The sequence below is a fragment of the Arachis hypogaea genome, chromosome 2 (genome assembly GCF_003086295.3).
Source record: "Arachis hypogaea cultivar Tifrunner chromosome 2, arahy.Tifrunner.gnm2.J5K5, whole genome shotgun sequence".
Classification (NCBI taxonomy): Eukaryota; Viridiplantae; Streptophyta; class Magnoliopsida; order Fabales; family Fabaceae; genus Arachis; species Arachis hypogaea.
The window spans coordinates 35,598,118-35,618,295 of record NC_092037.1 but is presented as its reverse complement, the minus strand read 5'-3'; the positions used below and the strand labels follow the sequence as shown (position 1 = coordinate 35,618,295).

The following is a 20,178-nucleotide window of genomic DNA, read 5'->3' as shown; positions in this document are numbered from 1 at the left end:
GGAGAAAGGAGACAAGAAGAAGTCTGGAGTGGATTCTAGCTACAGTAGGTACAGGAAGAAATGAAATCTGAATTTGGAATTAGAATTTTATATAAAATTTAAGATATAATTATAAATTTAACAATTTTAGTATTTAATTTTAATTCAAACCAAAGAGGATAATGAGACAAAATTCAATGTGTATACTACTATGCCAAACATATTACTAAAATTTGTTTAAGTTTTTGTCTCTCAGGTCTCGCAAACAAACGCTACTAAGGTACGGATCAATAGTTACAGGATTTAAATACAGTCATAAGAGTAATTCACTAATTCTAGAACAAAATTAATTGACTGATCGATTTCCTGGTACACCAAGCTCACGTGGCTCCCATTTCTCACCTGGCCATCGCTCACGTCACTCACGTCGCGGGTCTCCTCATTGCTTGCTGCTCTCCGGTCTCTGGTCTCTGCTCACCTCGCCGTCCCTCACCTTCCTCCCTCGCCATCTCTCCAGCAAGCACTCCTCGGCTCCTCGCTCACTGCTTGCTGCTCCAGTGCTTCTTCAGTATTTTTCTGAGAGTTAATTTTTATGAATGTTGTTGATTGTTGATAATCTCAGATAATGTTTACGAGTTAATTTTGTGATTGTTGTTGATTGTTGATAATCTGAGTTAATTTTATGACCCTAACTAAGTTTCGGTGACTCAAACCTAGTCAATGGCCTCTGAAATGGATTAACTGAAAAACACAGCTTTAAGGAAGAAAAGAAGAGATTAATATCTTCTATAATTTGCTGCATAAACTAAATACATAGAAAAAGTGAAAGAACAATGCAGTACGTTTTTCGTTCATGCACTACATTGTAGCAAACATTTATGCTTTGGGTGTTTCCTCTGTGTACTTTTAAGGGTTTCAATCGGTTTTGATCTTTGGCTTTCTATTCTTTGAACTTTGAATGCAGGGCATTTTTCTCCCATTTTTATTGTCTAATTACTCATACTTAACATTACAGTAGAGGAAGAATGGGAAACGAACAGGAGGACAAAGAAATGGAAATGGGTTCAATTGTAGTTGAAAAGGTCGGCGGCAGATCATCAGTGGTACACTGCTTCTCAAGATATCCCGTCAAGTTCATTATACCCAAAAAGGTTTTGACAATTCTTTAGTCTTCTTTTAAAGTTGATTTTAATTTTTTTTTCTTTCTTATGTTTTTAATCCATATAAATATAGGTCAGTTTGACCCTAGTCTGTTTAAATCTTTTGCTATGATTTTGGTCCTTCTATTCTCTTCTCTTCATTAATTTGAGTTTGATTCTTGTAATTACTTCAGAGCATGCAGATAAACAATAGAAATATTTGAAATTTGTATTATTAGTTGACTCCGAATACAAGTGATGGGGACTAAATCCCTAGTTATAGGAAAAGAGAAAAGATAGATTAAAATCAAAGCAAAAGTTCTGGAAGAACTAAAAACATACTGGAATCTTTTATTATTATTTTTTTCCCTCTCTAAATCCGACTTTTATGTAGTGATTGTTACCATGACAAAAATCTTAATTTGTCAAAAATATTTTTTCTTGGTTTGCCTAGGTGGGTTCTTCCAGAACTGATGTTGTATGGGTTTATGCCCTCAATTATGGAGGTGGAATTGTATCGGTAAGATCCTTCCATTTTGTTTGGTCGCTTGTTGTACTATTTCTTAACTACTTTGGTTAGATGCTTGTTTCTTTTGCAACAAATTTGGAGTTTGGTTTTGTGGTGTAGGGTGATCAAATTTTATGCAAATTTTCAGTGGGAGATTGTTGTACAATGGTGTTAACCACGCAAGGTTCCACTAAGGTGATCTCATTTTTTACATTGTTGGCTATTTTCATTATTTTGGCTAATTGTAGCTTCTCTTTCAGATTTTCATGAGTTGGACCGTTTATCTCTTTGATTAGTAAGAGTGATTGACTGTTCTTTAACTTGGTTTATCCTAAGTGCTAAGAACTAAAGATATTTTGTCTTTGTTTAGGTCTACAAATCAGTGGGATCTAAGTGCTCTAAACAACTATTGGAGGTAGCAGCATTGCATGTTTCTGTTTAGCAGCTATCCTTGGCATTTATTAGGGAGTTGTCATTTTATAAGATAGAAATAGAAGAAATGATTAATAATGATTGCGTTTCACTTTACAATATTTGATGTCGATCAATATTTATGGTCATGTTATTGATACAGAGGTTTGGTCTGATGTAATGGATTACATTTTTAATTTGTTTTAGCATATTTTTACTACTATTACTTTTTATGTTATTGTGAAACACACTTCTAAGATTTTGTTCAACATAGTAGGCAAGGGTTGGAAGCAATGCACTTTTAGCCATCATTCCAGATCCTGTAACATGTTTCTCCACTGCAAGATACTACCAGAAGCAAGTATTTAATGTGTCTTCAAACTCAAATCTGGTCATTGTTGATTGGATAACCAGTGGGCGACATGAAAGTGGAGAAAAATGGGATTTTGATCTTTATAGAAGCATCAATAATATATTCTTGGAGGATGGTGAACCATTGTTTCTCGATACGGTAACATACATTTTCTTGTCCTTGATAAGGTTATTACAAATACAAATTGTGTTTCTTGATCGCTTGATTTTGTTAAGTGTATAATCTGTTAACATTATTTTTAAATCTTAGCTTTCAATATTTCGACGGGATCTCTCTGTAGCAAACTTTATCTTTTATCCGAGTATGGCTTATGGAAATTTCGTTGGTATTCCCAATAATAATAATGCAACTTAAATAGCTTTTCTAATCTTATGCAAGTCTAACTTGTTGCACTGCATGCATCACATCTTCCCCTTGCCCCATTTCCCTACCATTGTTGTCGGGTTTGATGGGGGCTAAACTCAGTACCTGTTAATAAACAAATTCTGATGGCAATAATTTCTTCTGATGCAAGCACTTAAACTATTTGAATGAAACATAATTATCTGATGGCAATAATTTATTTTGTTTTATGTTCATAAAATACAGGGAAATAATTTATCCTGACTGTTAAACACGTCTGGTATACAATCATTTTTTATGCATAGTTTAATGATTTTAGTACCTCCCTCTTAATGGGAAAAAGGTCCTGTTTAAAACTTACTAAGTTTTGGAAGTTGGTATTCGAAGCAATGTTTGTCAAATGGTGGACTTGTGGCGCTATAATGCAATATCATAGCGGATTTTTCAATTTTGGCATTAGGGAAGGCGTAACGTCACGGTTTTTGCTCGCGTCCAAGGAGTTCCACGACGGATCCCGGCGGCGCGTTCTGTCGCAGAAATCGCGGAACCTCAGTTGTGAGAAAAATGAAGAATTGTGCTGCAAGTGTTATGTGCATGCCTTTTTTGGGTTTTTTTTGTCATTTTGGGATTCTAGGACGACCCTATATAAAGTTTAAGATAATCTTTCATTCTTCAGATACTTCACAGCACCAAAAAAACTAAAAACAACACACAAGAAACACACTCTGTTCTGTACCAAAGATCTTTCGCCTGTTCTCTTAATTTTTTTCCTTCCTTCTCTTGGCTCCTTTGCCTGTCTACTTCCATCTCTTTCCCTTCTCCTTTCACTTCATTTTTTATTTCCTTCTCTCTTGCTTATGCTCTAGTCCCGTTACTACTTCAATATCAAACCAAGTGCCACAAACTCAACCTTCAGTGTCGAACAATAGGGCACACCCATGGTGGAAATATTGCCACTAACTAGATCCAAAATCAACTGCAATTGTTTGCAATTTGTTCAAAGACTATACAAGGGAGTATCAGCAGAGGAAAAGAGCATTTAATGGGAAACAGATGGATACTGTGGTGAGTTACCAGAAAGAATTCGTCAATTTGGGTTGGCAGTGCGGATGCAGAGGAACCTGGGACATGACAAATTCTTTCTATGCTATTTAGATGTAGTTTTGAGATATTTGGGAAAAAATTATGTCATCTTCCAGTTTTGTGACTTCTATACTTACATCCCACTACTAAAATGGTTTGTTTGATATACAGATGTCATTAGAGAAAGAAAAAATTGGCTGCATACATGAACTTGTGCAGGACTACCAAGTGATTGCAATGATTCTACTACTGGGGTGAATGAATTTTCTTGACTTATTGATGGACATGCTTATCCGCTCCTTCTTTCATTTTTTTTTCAAAATAAAAGAAAAAACAAAATTACGAATTTGTGTACTACATGCATGTGTTTATCAGGCCAAAGTTGCAGTTTGTGCAGAATCTGGTGCAAGATAAGGTAAAAGGAATTATGTCTGAGCAATTGCAGCATCCTTCAGGTGCCTTGAGTCACAAAAGAAATGAGGCTGGTTATTTCATTTCCAAGCCAAGCTTGATGGCTTCTTGCAGTGTCTTTGGGACTAAGGTAAATTATGAATTATTTAATGAATATAATGCTTATAATACACAAATATGATTCAATGTTTTAAGTGTACTTTGACATGAGTTTGTTTAAATCTGATATCTAACTATGATCATGCTCACAGTTTGTAGTCAATTCAAAGGAAGTTCTATAGGATTGAAGATAAAAAATGTTAGAAAATGAATTTAAAAGAGATGCGTTCTGTGTTTTTAACTGCTTAAAATTATAGAATGTCAGTTTTGTTGTTCTTAGGGTATGTTGGCTTGTATTAGTGGCACTGGTATTTGATATAATGCTTGATGATATGGTATAAATAGAATGTCATGTTAGGGTATATAGCATCTAATTTAACATTTGTTTTGGCGTAGGGTATGTGTAGAACCAATTTGGGCATATTTGGCTTGAAAGCTTTTACAAATCGATAGAAACTAGGGGAAGAAAAACAAGAAATGCTAACTTCATGATCTCGGCCCATTCCAATCTTTACAAGTAATAATCATTCTTTCTCTATTATAACTGTGTTTCCCATCATTAATTATGGATTTAGCATTAGAACCCAGAAAGTAAATAGAGTAACAACTATACTGCTGAATCGTTACAAACAACTAAAAATATCCACAAAATATAAAATCCAGTAAACTACCATTTCTAAGCATGAAATATTTGATTGCGAACAATTTTAACCATCAAAGGTGTAAACTAACTTGCTACCCATCAAAGATTGGGCTAGTTCAACAAACTACCCAAAATAGCCCGAAAATGGGTAATTTATTGGGTAGTTTTATCAAATTATTTCAACTTACATATAAAAGATCTTAACTTATCATAGGATCCAAGTAGGTTGGTCAAAATAGCGGAGTGCGTCTGGTTTTATATATGACAAAAAAGTGTCTTTAAAACTTAAAGGTAAATTCTATCGCACTGCTATCAGACCGGCTATGCTTTATGGTACAGAGTGTTGGGCGGCCAAAGGGGAGCACAAAAATAAGCTAAGTGTGACAGAGATAAAGATGTTGAGATGGATGAGTGGTCATATGCGATTGGATAGAATAAGGAATGACGATATAAGAGAGAGAGTTGGAGTAGCATCTATTTTGGAAAAGATAGTAGAATCGCGTCTTAGGTGGTTCGGACATGTGAGAAGAAGACCGACAGAACATCCAGTCCGGAAGGTGGATGAGATGGAAGATGGACAAGGGGTGAAAGGTAGAGGAAGACCTAAGAAGACTATTCATGAGGTGGTCAAACGAGATCCACATGTAAACGGTCTTTCTATTGACACGATAAATGATAGAGCTCAATGACGTCGTTTGATTTATGTAGCCGATCTGACCTAGTGGGACAAGGCTTTGTTTTTGTTGTTGTTGTTGTTGTTTGTACCTATAAAAGATTGAGATAGTTTGACAAAATTAACCATAGTAGGTAGTTTTTTGGATAGTTTTGTCAAAATAATCCAATTTTTTATGGGCATCAGTTGTTTACATCTTTCATGGTTAGAATTAGCCCTCAGATATTACAAAATTGGAAATGATAATTAAGTCATAAAATTGCCTACATTGTTATGTAGTTTTGGTTTCTACCTTTTGTGATTATTTTTTTTCTTCTGTGGATATTTTTGGTAGATTAGTTACTAAATTATATTATTGGTAGATCATGTGGTACAAAATGACAAAAGCTTTATCACTTTCAGACGTTGATGTCTTGCCCAAAAGCTTGAGCCCAAGAGAGGATGGTGAAGTTTTCCACAACATTTTCTAAGAAAATTTTGTCATCCACAAATTACAAAAGATAGATTGTAGTCTTAGTGCCTAGAAGGCCACTTTAGGACTTTCACAACAAAAGTAAACGAAAATGGAGATTTCTTACTGCCTTTTTCCCCACAAAACCATGCTCTTTTCTCATCATTAATAATCACAGTTCTTGCCGTGCAGCTTCTTCACTTAGATTCAGGTCTTTTCCCCCCTCGAAAACCCTTATCATAAAATCCCCAACTTATACTTCGTAAGCGTTCTCAAAGTCCTTTATATGTATTTTTATATATATTTAAATAAGTAGATTAGCCTGTTTTTAAGTGCATCCAAAATTTGTTTGGCTATAATTAGAGTACTGCGGATTTCAGTGTTATGAATTAAATTTTCTCTATTATCTAATTCAGGCCAAACAAACGACATGTCTTGTGATTTATTTTATTTTATTTTTGAAGACTAGCAACATGGCTGACAGGTTACTACTTGGGGTATGTTTGTATTAAAAGTTCCACATCAGTTAATGATATGATCTTTAGAGAATTTTTAAAGATGGGGCATCTGTCACCTCTTAAGCTAGCTTTTGGGATAAGTTAGGTTCAGCCAATTCTGATAGTTTGTTTGGAGGGTAATAGATGATATCTATTAATAACCCTGAAAATGTCTAGGTGTCGAACCATCAGGTCCTTGGCCTTGCTTTTCCAAAGAGCTTCTCTTCTGTAACTGTGCACCAGTCTCAATCCTCCACTAGTTAACATCTATGTGTATTTAATATGTTACCTATTAATGCAGAAGTTTTCATTTACACTCTCTTATATTTCCTTTCCCTCATGAATGGTTATTTTTTCAAGGATTTACAGCGTATTATTGTGTATTACTCACTTCAGCGTTCAGTAACCAACAAAAGTTTCTTCTGAAACACTAGTCAGTTTGACTATATTTTTGGTAGCAAGTGTATTTTTTGCTGCACAAGTTGATACGTTACCGTCCTTGATTTCTGGCACACTATATATTACAATTTACAATTGTGTAATTTTTGTTATTTGTTTTGTTATTTTTTTCCCTCTAAAGGGTATTCCTCCCATTATTATTGGAGAAGGAAACTAATTCCCTTTCAAGTCATAAACAGTTCAATAAGCTGAGTTCATGGGCTTATGAGCTAAGCATTAGCTGAACATCTCAGCTTGTTGTTTTTAAGAAAACTGAGCTTGAGCTTTATTATCTTTTGACTCGGTGACTTGTGAGCCGACTTGGTAATAGTAATATTGCATATTGTGACCACACACATGAAGTTTGACCATTTAATTTGTTTTAGATTTAGAATAATTAGGTTTTTTGTGTTATAATTTATATAAATTAGGTTATATAATTTTTTTCATTTTCAACCTCATTTTTTGCGCAGAAAACTAGTCTTGTTGTTCGAGTTGCTGCAATGACAACTGAATCGGTTTATAAGTTTCTCCAAGAGGAGTTAGCTCCCTTGGAGTCATTGCTTGGGGTGCCACCTTACCACTAAGGTGATTTGTTTTCTGAAGTTAACGGTTTCAATTTCCAAACTAAACGCGAGTTATATCTTGTTATGAATTTTCCTTTAGGCTTCGTATTGTTTGTGCATCTATTAAAACGGGCATTAAGACAGATATAGACAATACATAACATACATGTGCTTGTGTATAGTGTTTGGAAATTGTGCACAATGACATAACATTACTGTGGTGTGTAAATTTGTGTTTGGTTATGTAGAACATGTCAAATACACAATTTAAATTGACAATTTTACCCTTAGTTTTATTTTGGAAATAAACAATATTTTAAAACAAAAATAAAGAAAAAAAACACTTGTTGAGGATGTAATGACCCAACTTTCCCTATGTCATTATCGTACTAACAGAAAGGCGTTACTAACATATCTTTCTTATTTAATATTTAATATTGAGCCTTTAGTTCGATATTGCATTTCAACTTTAAAGAAAGTAATTAAAAATTTTGTTTTTATTAATTAAAATCACATATCAAATATCTCTAAATAATAATAATCACAAATATTAATAATAATAGATGTTATACACAAGAAATCAAAATAAAATCTAAACTGATCGCCAGCAGTTTCGTATCGAGTCTTTGAACTTGTGTCGCTGAAAGGGTGGAAAATTTTTGGGTGAGAACCATGGTTCTGAAAATCGAACCGGACCGACCGGTTCAACCGGAAAAATTGGGAACCGGTCACCTAGTCGGTCCGAGTAAGGTCAGAAATCGCTTGACAAAAAACCGATAAAAAAGGTCGAACCGGCGGTTAACCGATAAATCGGGAGAACTGTCTGATTTTTTAGCGGTTTTTAGTTTGGATATTAAACTTTAAAACGACGTCGTTTTGAAGGTTAAAAAAAAAAGAGAGAGAGAAGCTAAAGTGCTAAACGCACAACCCTAATCTTAATCTCAGTTTCAACTCTCAACTCTCAATTCTCACACTCTCACAAGAGACACCATAGTCACCACGATGGAGCAGCCCCTTTTCGTCGTCATCGAGTTCCTCTCCTCCATCGTCGTCGCCGAGCTCGCCTCCTCCATCGTCGCCCTTACTCGCCGCCGGTAATACTCTGTCTTCCAACCCTAACTTTCTCAGTCTCTCTTCAACCTTCTTCCTCCAAAGTACAAACACCACCGTCACCTCCAACAAACGCTGGAGCAAAGCATCACCGTCGCGGGTCGAAGGTCACCGTGGCATCCGGGTCGAAGGTCGTCGTCCCGCGGTGAGTACTCAGTAGTCAGTACTTCAATCTTTTCCTTCTTTCAATTAATTTCGTTTATTTGGTGATAAAACTGTATGAATTGGACAGATTTCAGTTCATGGTTCTTGTTCTATTTTTCAAATCTTTTCCATCTTCTGAGTTCTTGTTCATGGATTCTTGTTCTATTTTTCAATTAATTTTTTTTATTTTGTTAATTATTCTTGTTTTGTTTTTCAATTTTGTTTATTTTGAATTTCGGTATATAAATTCAATTCTGCTATGTTGGATTTGGCTATATTGAGTTTTGTTTATTTCTGCTCTATTGAATATTGCTCTGTTAAATTTTGGGGTTTAAAATTTAAATTCAATTATGCTCTGTTAATTATGTTGAATGAATGTCGTATGAGTTATATGGATTGATATATTTTTCTGAATTCTAAATTGCTGTCATTTTGAATTTAGATGGAAAAGTCATGATCAGCAACTACAACATAATTCTGTGGGCATCTTCAAGGCTAGAAATTATGGAATTAGTCCTCTCTAGTTGCTTGTTGAGAACCATTGTATTTTGATTGATTTCATTTAGTGACTTTGTTCAGGTTCACTTTTCTTTTTTATTTGAATTAATTCTTTTAAAATAATTTTGTTAATTTTTTGTGGTACTTATTAATTTTGTTGTTAATTATTGATTTAATTGTCTAATTGTTTGGATTCTAACTTCTGAATTTGTTTTTTGAACTTTTGATGCCGAATGTAATTGATAATTTTCTGTTTTGAACTTTGGTGCTGCATGTATTCTTTGCTTCTTGATGTGATTAGAAATTCTGTAAATCTGTTCAGTCAATATTTAGTTTGTGTAAATTTGTGTTTGTAAATTGTAGTTGTTACTAATTAGAAATTTTTTATTTTTGAAGATAGAACAACTAAATAGTGATCAAGCATTACATATATTAATTTTTAATAATTTTATTTAATATTTAAATAAACCGGTTGAATCCCGGTTGGACCATTAAACCAGTAAACCAGTTACTTTACCAGTTCATTGACTGGTCCGGTTCTCACAACCTTGGTGAGAACAAACCACACGTTCTTAGTAGGGAATATGAATGCCGTAAAAGTAATGAATATAAACTACAAATAGCTAATTTTACTCAATAAAATTATTTTTATTAAACCCGTGAAAATACTTTTAGTTTTATTTTAAATAATTAATTACTATTTTTTTTAAATTTCTAAACTCAACAGATTTTAATTACAAAATTAGTCATATTAACCATCTTCCAGCCACAATCATTTCTCAACCACAACATTTCACCTCCATACATGAACTAATAGCACATGTAAGAGATCCAAACCAACACACAAACGACTCAAACAGCACAATCACAGAGAAGTAATATAAACAAACACAACCAAATGCGAATGTGCAAAAAACATGATGGATGTCTATCCTTAACGCAGGTAATAACCTCATTTATCGGTTTCGACTTGCACCCGATGCAATTCAACTCGCAAGTCAGATAAGGCTTTCCAGCGGCATAACCTCTGCAAGGTTCTGAACTCTTGCAGGCGCTGATTCTCTAACTGAAGCATGTGTCCCTTTCTCCTAGAAGCCATTCTATATACACGGGCGTTCCCACACAATTATTCACATATAAAGCCCACGGCTTAATGAAAAATTCCATTTTTAGGGTTTATCTTATGTTGAATTTAGAGGATTTTATCAACTTTTCTCACATTTATTCACCAAAATAGCACGGTCTTGTAATTCTCCTTAAACTGTGCTTAATGGTTTAAAACATATTTTTTTAGGCTTTAAAATTAATAAATTTAGTTTCCTTTGATTCTACTCGATGCCTTCATAAGTTAGTTATTTCAGGGTTAAGAGGAAAGGAATGGATCAAAGGAGTAGAGAGAAAAGCATGAAAGATGGAAAATTCATGGAAAATAAGGATTTGGAAGATTCAAGGCGACGCGTACGCGTGAAGAAGAAACTCGTCAAGACAACGCGTACGCGTGACAAGTGGCACGTGACTTCATTAAAGGCGACACGCTGAGGGTGATTTCTGAGCTTGCTAAGGCCCAAATCTAACTCAATTCTGAAGTATTTGAGGAAAAAATCAAGAATGGACAAGGGGGGGGAGCAATTAGGGTAGCTTAGGACCATGTTTTAGGTGAGTTTTCTAGAGAAAAATTTTTTCTTTTCTCTAGAATTAGGGTTTTAGGTTGATTTTCCTCTTAGATTTAGGTTTTGATTCTTGTTTTAATATAGTTTCTTTTAGTTTTCCTTGTTCTAGTACTTTAATTCTCTTAGTTTTACTTGTTAATTTCTCTTTTACGTCACTTTTAGTTTTATGAACACTTTTGGTACTTTCAATTTTCTTTAATACAATTTCATATTTTATGTTCTTTTAATGCTTGTTTGAGTTATTGTTGTTATTTTCTTGCATTGGGTAGTTGTAGAATTTACTGTTCCCTACAATTTTACCAGGCTTTTTTTTATGCCTTTCAAGTGTTTGAGAAAATATTTGGTTGAACTTTAAAATGGATTTTGAGCATTATTGGCTTGGAAAGAGAAAGTAGGTGCTCTTGAGTCATTAATACCTAATTTAGATTTGCGATTTAGAGTGATTAGTTAGTCTTATATCCATTAACATTACTTATGGATTGAGATTAACTAGACTTATTTGACTTTCGTCCAATGTGGAGATAACGAAATAGGATTAGCTCTTGATAATTGTTGTGTTATGATTAATGACTAGGATAGAAAATCTAGATTCTCAATCCTTGCCATGAATGCCTCTTTTTAGTAATTGTTATTTTTAGTCACTTGATTTACTTTTCTTGTCATTTAATTTCTTGTCTTATCATCAACCCAACCCCGTGAAACTCATAACCAATAATTGAGCACTCGATTATAATTCCTAGGGAGAATGACTCGGGAGTAATACTCTCAATTATTTTTATTGGGTTGAACTTCTGACAACCAAATTAAACATTGATAGAAGGTTGTTTGTCGGTTTGGACTATACTTGCAACATGATTATTTTTGTGGAAATTTTTAGACCGACAAAAACTCATATATCAGTTAAGTTCGCCAATCTGTATTGTGAGCTCAAATTTTCGCAATTTCTGCAGCGGAGATTCATTATAAAAAAGAAATTAGTTGTACCCTTCGATATGAAGAAGTTTACTGAGCATCGAATTGAGGAACACATTTATTTCTGGATAGAGACTTGGTGCGAGTGAATGAATCTTGTGTCTGGGAGTTCTACAGTAATTATTACCGGGTGACCCTTGATGCAGTTCACCTCAGAGATAGACAGATTCTGGTGACAGAAGAAGCTATCGAGGAGATCCTTCATTTTCGGCCAAAGATCGGCAATAAAGATGATTTTGATAAGGCCGAGGAAGCAATGCATTGTATGAATTTTGATTGGGACGCAGTGCGCCAGATTGTTGCTATTAGTTCTGATGTTCCTTTGGAGTATGGTCATTCTAAACAAGATCCCAAAGGCATCAAGTTTGAGTATCTGACGCAGGAGGCTAAGGTGTGGCAGCAGATCCTGAGTACTTATGTCATGCCTAGCACTCATGCGACTGAGGTTCGGGCCGACATGATTGCATTGATATGGTGCGTCTTGGAGGGAAAGTGTAACACCCTAACTTTTAGCATGTCATGATCGTACCAAAAGTAATGCGTTACTAATTCGTTTTCTTTATTAACTATTTAATATTGAGCCTTTAGTTCGATGTCGCGTTTCAATTTTTAAGAAAATTCCAAAAAAATGTTTCTATTAATTAAAATGGCATTTCAAAGATCTTCAAATAATGATAATCACATAATTATTAATAATAATAAATATTATACAAAAGGATTCAAATGAATTTAGATACAATTTCTGTCCCTCTGTATAAAATAAAAGCTTAATAACAAAGGTGAGTGAGTTCTATGAAAGCAACTCAATGCATAAACTTAACTCAAACAAGACTAATAATCGCCCGTAGCTTCAAACTGACCCACGTCACTGAAAGGGGGGGGGGGGGGAAGACTTTAGGATGAGAACAAACCACACGTTCTCAGTAGGGAATGAAAATGCCGTAAAAATAGTGAAATAAAATACAAATAATTAACTTTACTAAAAAAACTATATTTCTATCAAAACTTTTTGAAAATACTTTTGGTTTTACTTTAGCTAACTAATTACCTCTTTTGAAATCTCTAAACTCAAATCAAATTTTAAATATAAAACTAGTCACGTTATCCATTCTGTCAGTCACATAATTAATCCTCAGCAATCACAACATCAATTCTTAAACACCTCAATACATTCACAAACTAATAGCACAAGTAAGAGGTCCAAACCAACATAAAAATAAGTCAAACAGCACAATCCCAGAGAAGTAATACAAGCAAACACAACCAAATGCAAATGTGCAAACAACATAATGCATGTCTATCCATAGTGCAGGCCATGAGCTTATGTGTCGGTTTCCTACCCGCTCCCGATATTACCCGGGAACAAGTCCCAGGTATGGCTTTCCAGATGCATACAATGTTCTTATAAGTCGTACGGCTAGGCCGCATACAGTGTAACTTTAAGTCGTACGGCTAGGCCGCATACAATGTGACTTTCCAAATCAATAAGCATACATCTGGAAAACAGTTCTCAGTGTGTGGGCGTCTCCACTTTACATTTGGCACTAAGGCCCAAACAATGTCACATCTACTCTCCTGTGGCAAACAACCTCTTTAATTAATACATTCTTTTGATCTTTGTTCACTGCTCTCCTGTGACAGAGATTCCTTTTCTTAATAAACCGAACTCAAATCATTTTTTATTTAAAACTAACATCACTCTTTATAACCTTTTTTCAAACCTCCAAAACAACTTTATTTACAAGAAGTTCTTCTTTCATACAAAAATCAGTTCTTATTTAACCATGATTTTCCCAAATCAACTTCAAAATCATTTCAGCCACAACCAACCAATTCAGAATAATCTCATAAATTAAAATTTTAAACAATTCCATCAAAATCAGAAAACCAACATCAGTCACAGCCTCAATTCAACCAGTCGCAATTCAATTTCATCAATTAACTATTCACAACAACAAAACTAGTCACGAGACATTTATAAATTAATTGCACTTATTCACTAAACTTTAATGACATTCATAAATTAAAACGATTAATTTTAAAATAAAATACCCTACCTCTGTACGAAATTAAAACAACGGAAGCTCTGAAGAATCTTTTTGGCCGAATTGCTGAACAAGAAAATGTCAGAAATTGTCTGTGCTTTCTAAAGCTCCAATTAGTCGAACTCAAAGGAAAGAGGAGGTACGTCACCGTTAACTTCTACTGGACAAAAGTAACGCTAACACGTAGAAGAAAAAGATATAAACACTTTTATCAGATTTAATTTTTTATTGAAGTTACAAATTGTAAAAAATTGAAATAAAAAAGTTTACGGTACCATTTTTTTTTTCATTTTTCTCGTGGTTCTCTCTCTTCCTTCTCTCAAGACCCACGGCTGAATGATGAAAAAAAAAAGAATTAAGATGGTGACATGATGATTTTAGGGGCATGTGTCGTGTTTATGTATATTCATGCATATAAGCCACATTTGGCTTGCTTGCTTTCTTTCATTACTTATGTATATATATAATGGCCTTCGGCCATTTTTTTTAACAACAACAATAATAATAATAATAATTAAAATTCTTTTATCTTTTTTTGAAATATTTCATTATAATAAATATTATTTAAAAAATTTAATAAATTTTAAATTTAAAGTATCTTAAATTTTAATTTAATTACTTTTAGAAAAAATAATTTTCTTTAAATAAAATTCTTAATAAATATAATAAATCGTAAACCACTTTTTATTTAATTTTCAAAAAGTCGGATTGTTATAGAAAGGAACTCTACCTTCCGAGACTCATCAGGAGGTATTTGGGTCGGGCCTATGTCAGAGGCACCCTGCCATTCCCATGTTTAATCACACAGTTAGTTCACCAGGCTGAGGTACCATGGGATCAAGGAGATGAGACATCGGCAATTCACAGCAAGAAGGAGAAAGTTATTCCTTGAGGGAACTGGTTCGGTGATCGTCCAGTAGCCCGGCACCGAGACCGAGTTGTCCTAGCCGTAGCTATTGAGCCGGCTACTTCTTCAGTTGCAGCAGGACCTTCAGCAGCACCATCAGCACCTTCTGGACCAACAGGACCGGCTAATTCTTGTGTGTTTTCTTCTCTATGATTGTAATCTTTGATTTGTTCCATTCTATATGTCCATTATTTAGTGTATATTCATGCATTTATGTGATTGAGGCCATCATTTTGTTATAGATCAATTGACCCAAATAGCCTACCATTTCATTTACCTTTGTTGGCCACTTTGAGCTTTTTTAACCTCCTTTTGTTCTTTATATTACTATATCACTAGCCTTAAGAAGAAAAATAATTATTTGTCCTATTTGAATCTTTGGTTAACTTAGGATAGTGAGTGTGTGTGTGTGTTAGTTAAGTGTGGAAAAATATGAGAATTTTGGTTGATGAGAATGTGTTTTGTTTTTATTGAGAAATATTGAGAATTCGGGTGTATACTCATGTGAAAGTATAGAAACCATATGCATTGATGTCCTTTGTATAAATAATTCTTTCATAAAAAAAATAAGAAAAAAAAGAAAAAAAAGAAAAGAAAAATAAATAATTAATAGGAGACAAAATTATCCCAATGTGAAGTTCAATAAGAAGATCAATGCATATCTGATGGAATTGGAATTGATACATGAGTGTGTGTATATATGTAAAAGTGAGATTTTGGGTAGTTAAGCTTGATTTTAGAATTGTATAGAGTGTGTGTATGTGTTAGGTGAGAACTTAGGTTAGTCAAAGATTCAAATGATAGCTCACTTTGCCATACATATATCCTCACTCTTACCTTGTCCCATTACAACCTTGAAAAGCCCTCATGATATTTGCATATGTACACTAAATATTTGTTGATTAGTTAGATGAAGAACAAATTTAGAAAACATGATTAGAGGATATTTGAGTGGATTAACCCTAAACACTTGAGCGACAAGAGTGCATATACACATCTAGTGAGGGTTCAATTGCTTAATTCCATATGTCCATCTTTGATCATTGCTTATCTTGCAAGTTTGTGAACTCTTTTGAATAACTCAATTTAATTGTGAATGTGTTTTGATATGATTGATTTAGCCATTGATTGTGCATATATGATTTCTTGGAAATTTGACTCACTTTGACCACACATATATATATATATATATATATATATATATATATATATATATATATATATATATATATATATATATATATATAGTAGTTAGAATAGCTAGATGCTTGTAGGTAGCTTGAATAAATTCATTACCCTTTTTTCTTTCTTTAATTTATCATGAGGACATGCTTGGTTTAAGTGTGGAGAGGTTGATAAACTCCATTTTGAGGGTTTATCTTGTGTTGAATTTAGAAGATTTATCAACTTTTTTCATATTTATTCACTAAATAGCATGGTTTGGTAATTCTCCCTAAATTGTGCTTAATGATTAAAAATATGCTTTTTAGGCTTTAAAATTGATAAATTTAATTCACTTTGATTCCACTCGATGCCTTTATATGTTTGTTAGTGATTTCAGGGTTAAGAGGCAAGGAATGGGTCAAAGGAGTGTAGAGAAAAGCATGAAGATGAAGAATTCATGGAGGATAAGGATTTGGAAGATTCAAGGTGATGCATACACGTGAGCTATGCATACGCGTGAAGAAGAAACTCATGAAGACGATGCGTACGTGTATGTGTGATAAACGGTACGTGACCTCATTAAAGGCAACACGCTGGGGGCAATTTTTGAGCTTGCTAAGGCCCAAATGACTCAATTCTGAAGTATTTGAGGCAGAAATAAAGAATGGACAGGGGGGCAATTAGGGTAGCTTAGGACCATGTTTTAGGGTAGTTTTCTAGAGAGAGAAGCTCTCTCTTCTCTCCAGAATTAGGGTTTTTAAGTTTATTTTCCTCTTAAATTTAGGTTTTGATTCTTATTTTGATCTAGTTTCTTTTACTTTTCCTTGTTCTAGCATTTTAATTCTCTTAGTTTTACTTATTAATTTCTCTTTTACGCCACTCTTAGTTTTATGAACACTCTTGGTACTTTCAATTTCCTTTAATGCAATATCATGTTTTATGTTCATTTAATGCTTGATTGAGTTATTGTTGTGATTTTCTTGCATTGGGTAGTTGTAAAAATTACTATTCCTTTCAATTTTACAATGCTTTCTTTTTATGCCTTCCAAGTGTTTGACAAATGCTTGGTGATGAGCGGATAATTTATATGCTTTTTGGCATTATTTTTATATAGTTTTTAGTATGATTTAGTTAGTTTTTAGTATATTTTTATTAGTTTTTAAGCAAAATTCACATTTCTAGACTTTACTATGAGTTTGTGTGTTTTTTTTTGTGATTTCAGGTATTTTCTGGCTGAAATTGAGGGACCTGAGCAAAAATCTGATTCAGAGGCTGACAAAGGACTGCAGATGATGTTGGATTCTAACCTTCCTGCACTCGAAGTAAATTTTCTGAAGCTAGAGAACTTCAAATGGCGTGCTCTCAATTGCGTTGGAAAGTAGACATCCAGGGCTTTCCAGCAATATATAATAGTCTATACTTTGTGCGAGTTTTGACGACGTAAAATGGCGTCAAAACGCCATCTCTCTGCCCTTTTCTGGCGTCAAAACGCCAGAACTGGCATAAAAGTTGGAGTTAAACACCCAAACTGGCATCAAAGTTGGTGTTTAACTCCAAGGAAGACCTCTATACATGAAAGATTCAATGCTCAGCCCAAGCACACACCAAGTGGGTCTAGAAGTGGATTTCTGCATCATTTTCCTATTTCTGTAAACCCTAGTAGCTAGTTTCATTATAAATAGAGCTTTTTACTATTGTACTAGGGGTCTTTTTCCCATTTTTCAAATTCACATGTCATTTGGGGAGGCTGGCCATTCGGCCATGCCTAGACCTTGTTCTTATGTATTTTCAACGGTGGAGTTTCTATACACCATAGTTTAAGGGTGTGGAGCTCTGCTTTTCCTCGAGTATTAATACAATTACTACTGTTTTCTCTTCAATTCATGCTTATTCTTATTTTAAGATATTCATGTGCACTTCAACCTGATGAATATGATTATCCGTGAGACTCATCACTATTCTCATCCTATGAACGCGTGCTTGACAACCACTTCCGTTCTACTTTAGATCGAGCGTATATCTCTTAGCCTCTATTCCGAAAGATCGGAGTCTTCGTGGTATAAACTAGAATTATTGGCGGCCATTCCTGAAATCCAGAAAGTCTAAACCTTGTTTGTGATATTCCGAGTAGGATCTGGGAAGGGATGACTATGACGAGCTTCAAACTCGCAAATGTTGGGCGTAGTGATAGACGCAAAAGGATCACTGGATTCTATTCCAACATGATCGAAAACTGACAGATGATTAGCCGTGCGGTGACAGCGCATTTGGACTATTTTCACTGAGAGGATGGGAAGTAGCCATTGATAACAGTGATGGCCTACATACAGCTTGCCATGGAAAGGAGTATGAAGGATTGGATGAAGGCAGTAGGAAAGCAGAGATTCAAGAGGGATGAAGCATCTCCATACAGTTATATGAAATTTCCACCAATGAATTACATAAGTATCTCTATCTTTACTTTATGTTTATTTATATTTTAATTATCAAACTCCATAACCATTTTAATCCGCCTGACTGAGATTTACAAGGTGACCATAGCTTGCTTCAAGGCAACAATCTCCATGGGATCGACCTTTACTCACGTAAGGTTTATTACTTGGACGACCCAGTGCACTTGCTGGTTAGTTGTGCGGAGTTGTGAAGAAAGTGCTGAGATTATGAAGGCGCATACCAAGTTGAGCGTCATTGTTAGAGATCACAATTTCGTGCACCAAGTTTTTGGTGCCGTTGCCGGGAATTGTTCGAGTTTGGACAACTGACGGTTCATCTTGTTGTTTAGATTAGGTAATTTTCTTCTTATTTTGTTTTCAAAAGGTTTTCAAAAATCTTTTAAAATTTTTCTTCTTTTTTGTTTTTCCAAAATAATTTTCGAAAAATACAAATTTTTTTTTATAAAATCATAAAAACTCAAAAATATTTCATGGTTTTTTTTGAATCTAGGGCCAAATTTTAAGTTTGGTGTCAATTGCATGATTTCAATTGTCTTGCAATTTTCGAAACACATACGTTGTGTTCTTGATGATCTTCAAGCTGTTCTTGATGAATTGCCTTGTTTGATCTTCATGATTTATTGATTTGCACTGCATGATGTTCTACATATGCATTCTTGTATTCATATGGCCCAAACATGAGAAAGTTCTAAGTTTGGTGTCCTCCATGTTTTCTTTCATTAAGAAAACTGAGTTCTTGATGTTCATCTTGATCTTCAAGATTGTTCTTGGTGTTCATCTTGACGTTCATAATGTTCTTGCATATATCTTGTGTTTTGATCCAAGAATTATATGTTTTGACTCATTTTGTTGTTTTTCAAAATTGAAAACATATCTTCTTGAATTAAGGATTTAGCAAAATGAAGATGCAAGAACATAAAGCAGAGGAATTGCAGAGAAAAAGCTAGGCGTTCAAAACGCCCAGTGAAGAAGGAAAACTGGCGTTTAAACGCCAGTCAGGATACCTATTGGGCGTTTAAACGCCCAAACCATGCAGTAATTGGGCGTTAAACGCCTAAAACATGCAGCTCCTGGGCGTTTAACGCCAGGATGACACAAGGAGAGGAATTTTGTTTTCAAATAAAATCTTTTTCAAATCATCATAATTTTTCAAAATCAAATATTTTCAATCATATCTTTTTCAAAATCATATCTCTTCAAACATATCTTTTTCAAAAATCAAATCTTTTCCTCATATTTTCAAAAAAAATCTTGATTAAAAAATTTCAAGTTTGTTACTTTCTTGTTAAGAAAAGTTCAATATTTGAAATTTAGAATCATATCTTTTAGATTCTTGATAATCAAGTCATTATTTTTTTTAAAATCAAACCTTTTTAATTTTTATCTTTTCAATCATATCTTTTAAATCACATCTTTTTCAAATCATATCTTTTTAAAAATCCATGATTTCAAAATCTTTTTAACTTCTTATCTTTTTCAATTTTATTTCTTATCTTTTTCAAAACCACCTTTTCACTCTTAATTTTCGAAAAACATTAACTTTTTTTAAAATCTATTTTAGTTAACTAATTATTTTAAATTTTTATTTTTGAAAATTCCTTC

At 33.9% G+C, this 20,178-nt stretch overlaps 1 protein-coding gene across 30 annotated transcripts; it reads left to right on the top strand.

Annotated features, from left to right (window-relative positions):
- Positions 1-286: 286 nt before the first annotated feature.
- LOC112742768 (urease accessory protein D) lies at positions 287-9,582 on the top strand. Of its 30 annotated transcripts, none has more exons than XR_011872307.1 (10): positions 300-547; positions 995-1,130; positions 1,573-1,638; positions 1,747-1,821; positions 1,997-2,041; positions 2,315-2,548; positions 4,007-4,089; positions 4,211-4,376; positions 4,742-4,862; positions 9,310-9,582. XR_011872307.1 is itself a non-coding variant. In XM_025792065.3 (9 exons), the coding sequence occupies exons 2-9, from the start codon at positions 1,005-1,007 to the stop codon at positions 9,322-9,324; spliced, it is 810 nt and encodes a 269-aa protein (XP_025647850.1). In that variant the 5' UTR covers positions 300-547; positions 995-1,004; the 3' UTR covers positions 9,325-9,582. The 30 variants fall into 30 exon arrangements, 18 of the variants coding, with proteins under 18 accessions (XP_072073031.1, XP_072072961.1, XP_025647850.1 ...); XR_011872306.1 differs by lacking the exon at positions 9,310-9,582 and adding an exon at positions 7,521-7,903; XR_011872308.1 differs by lacking the exon at positions 9,310-9,582 and adding an exon at positions 6,064-6,970.
- Positions 9,583-20,178: the final 10,596 nt, after the last annotated feature.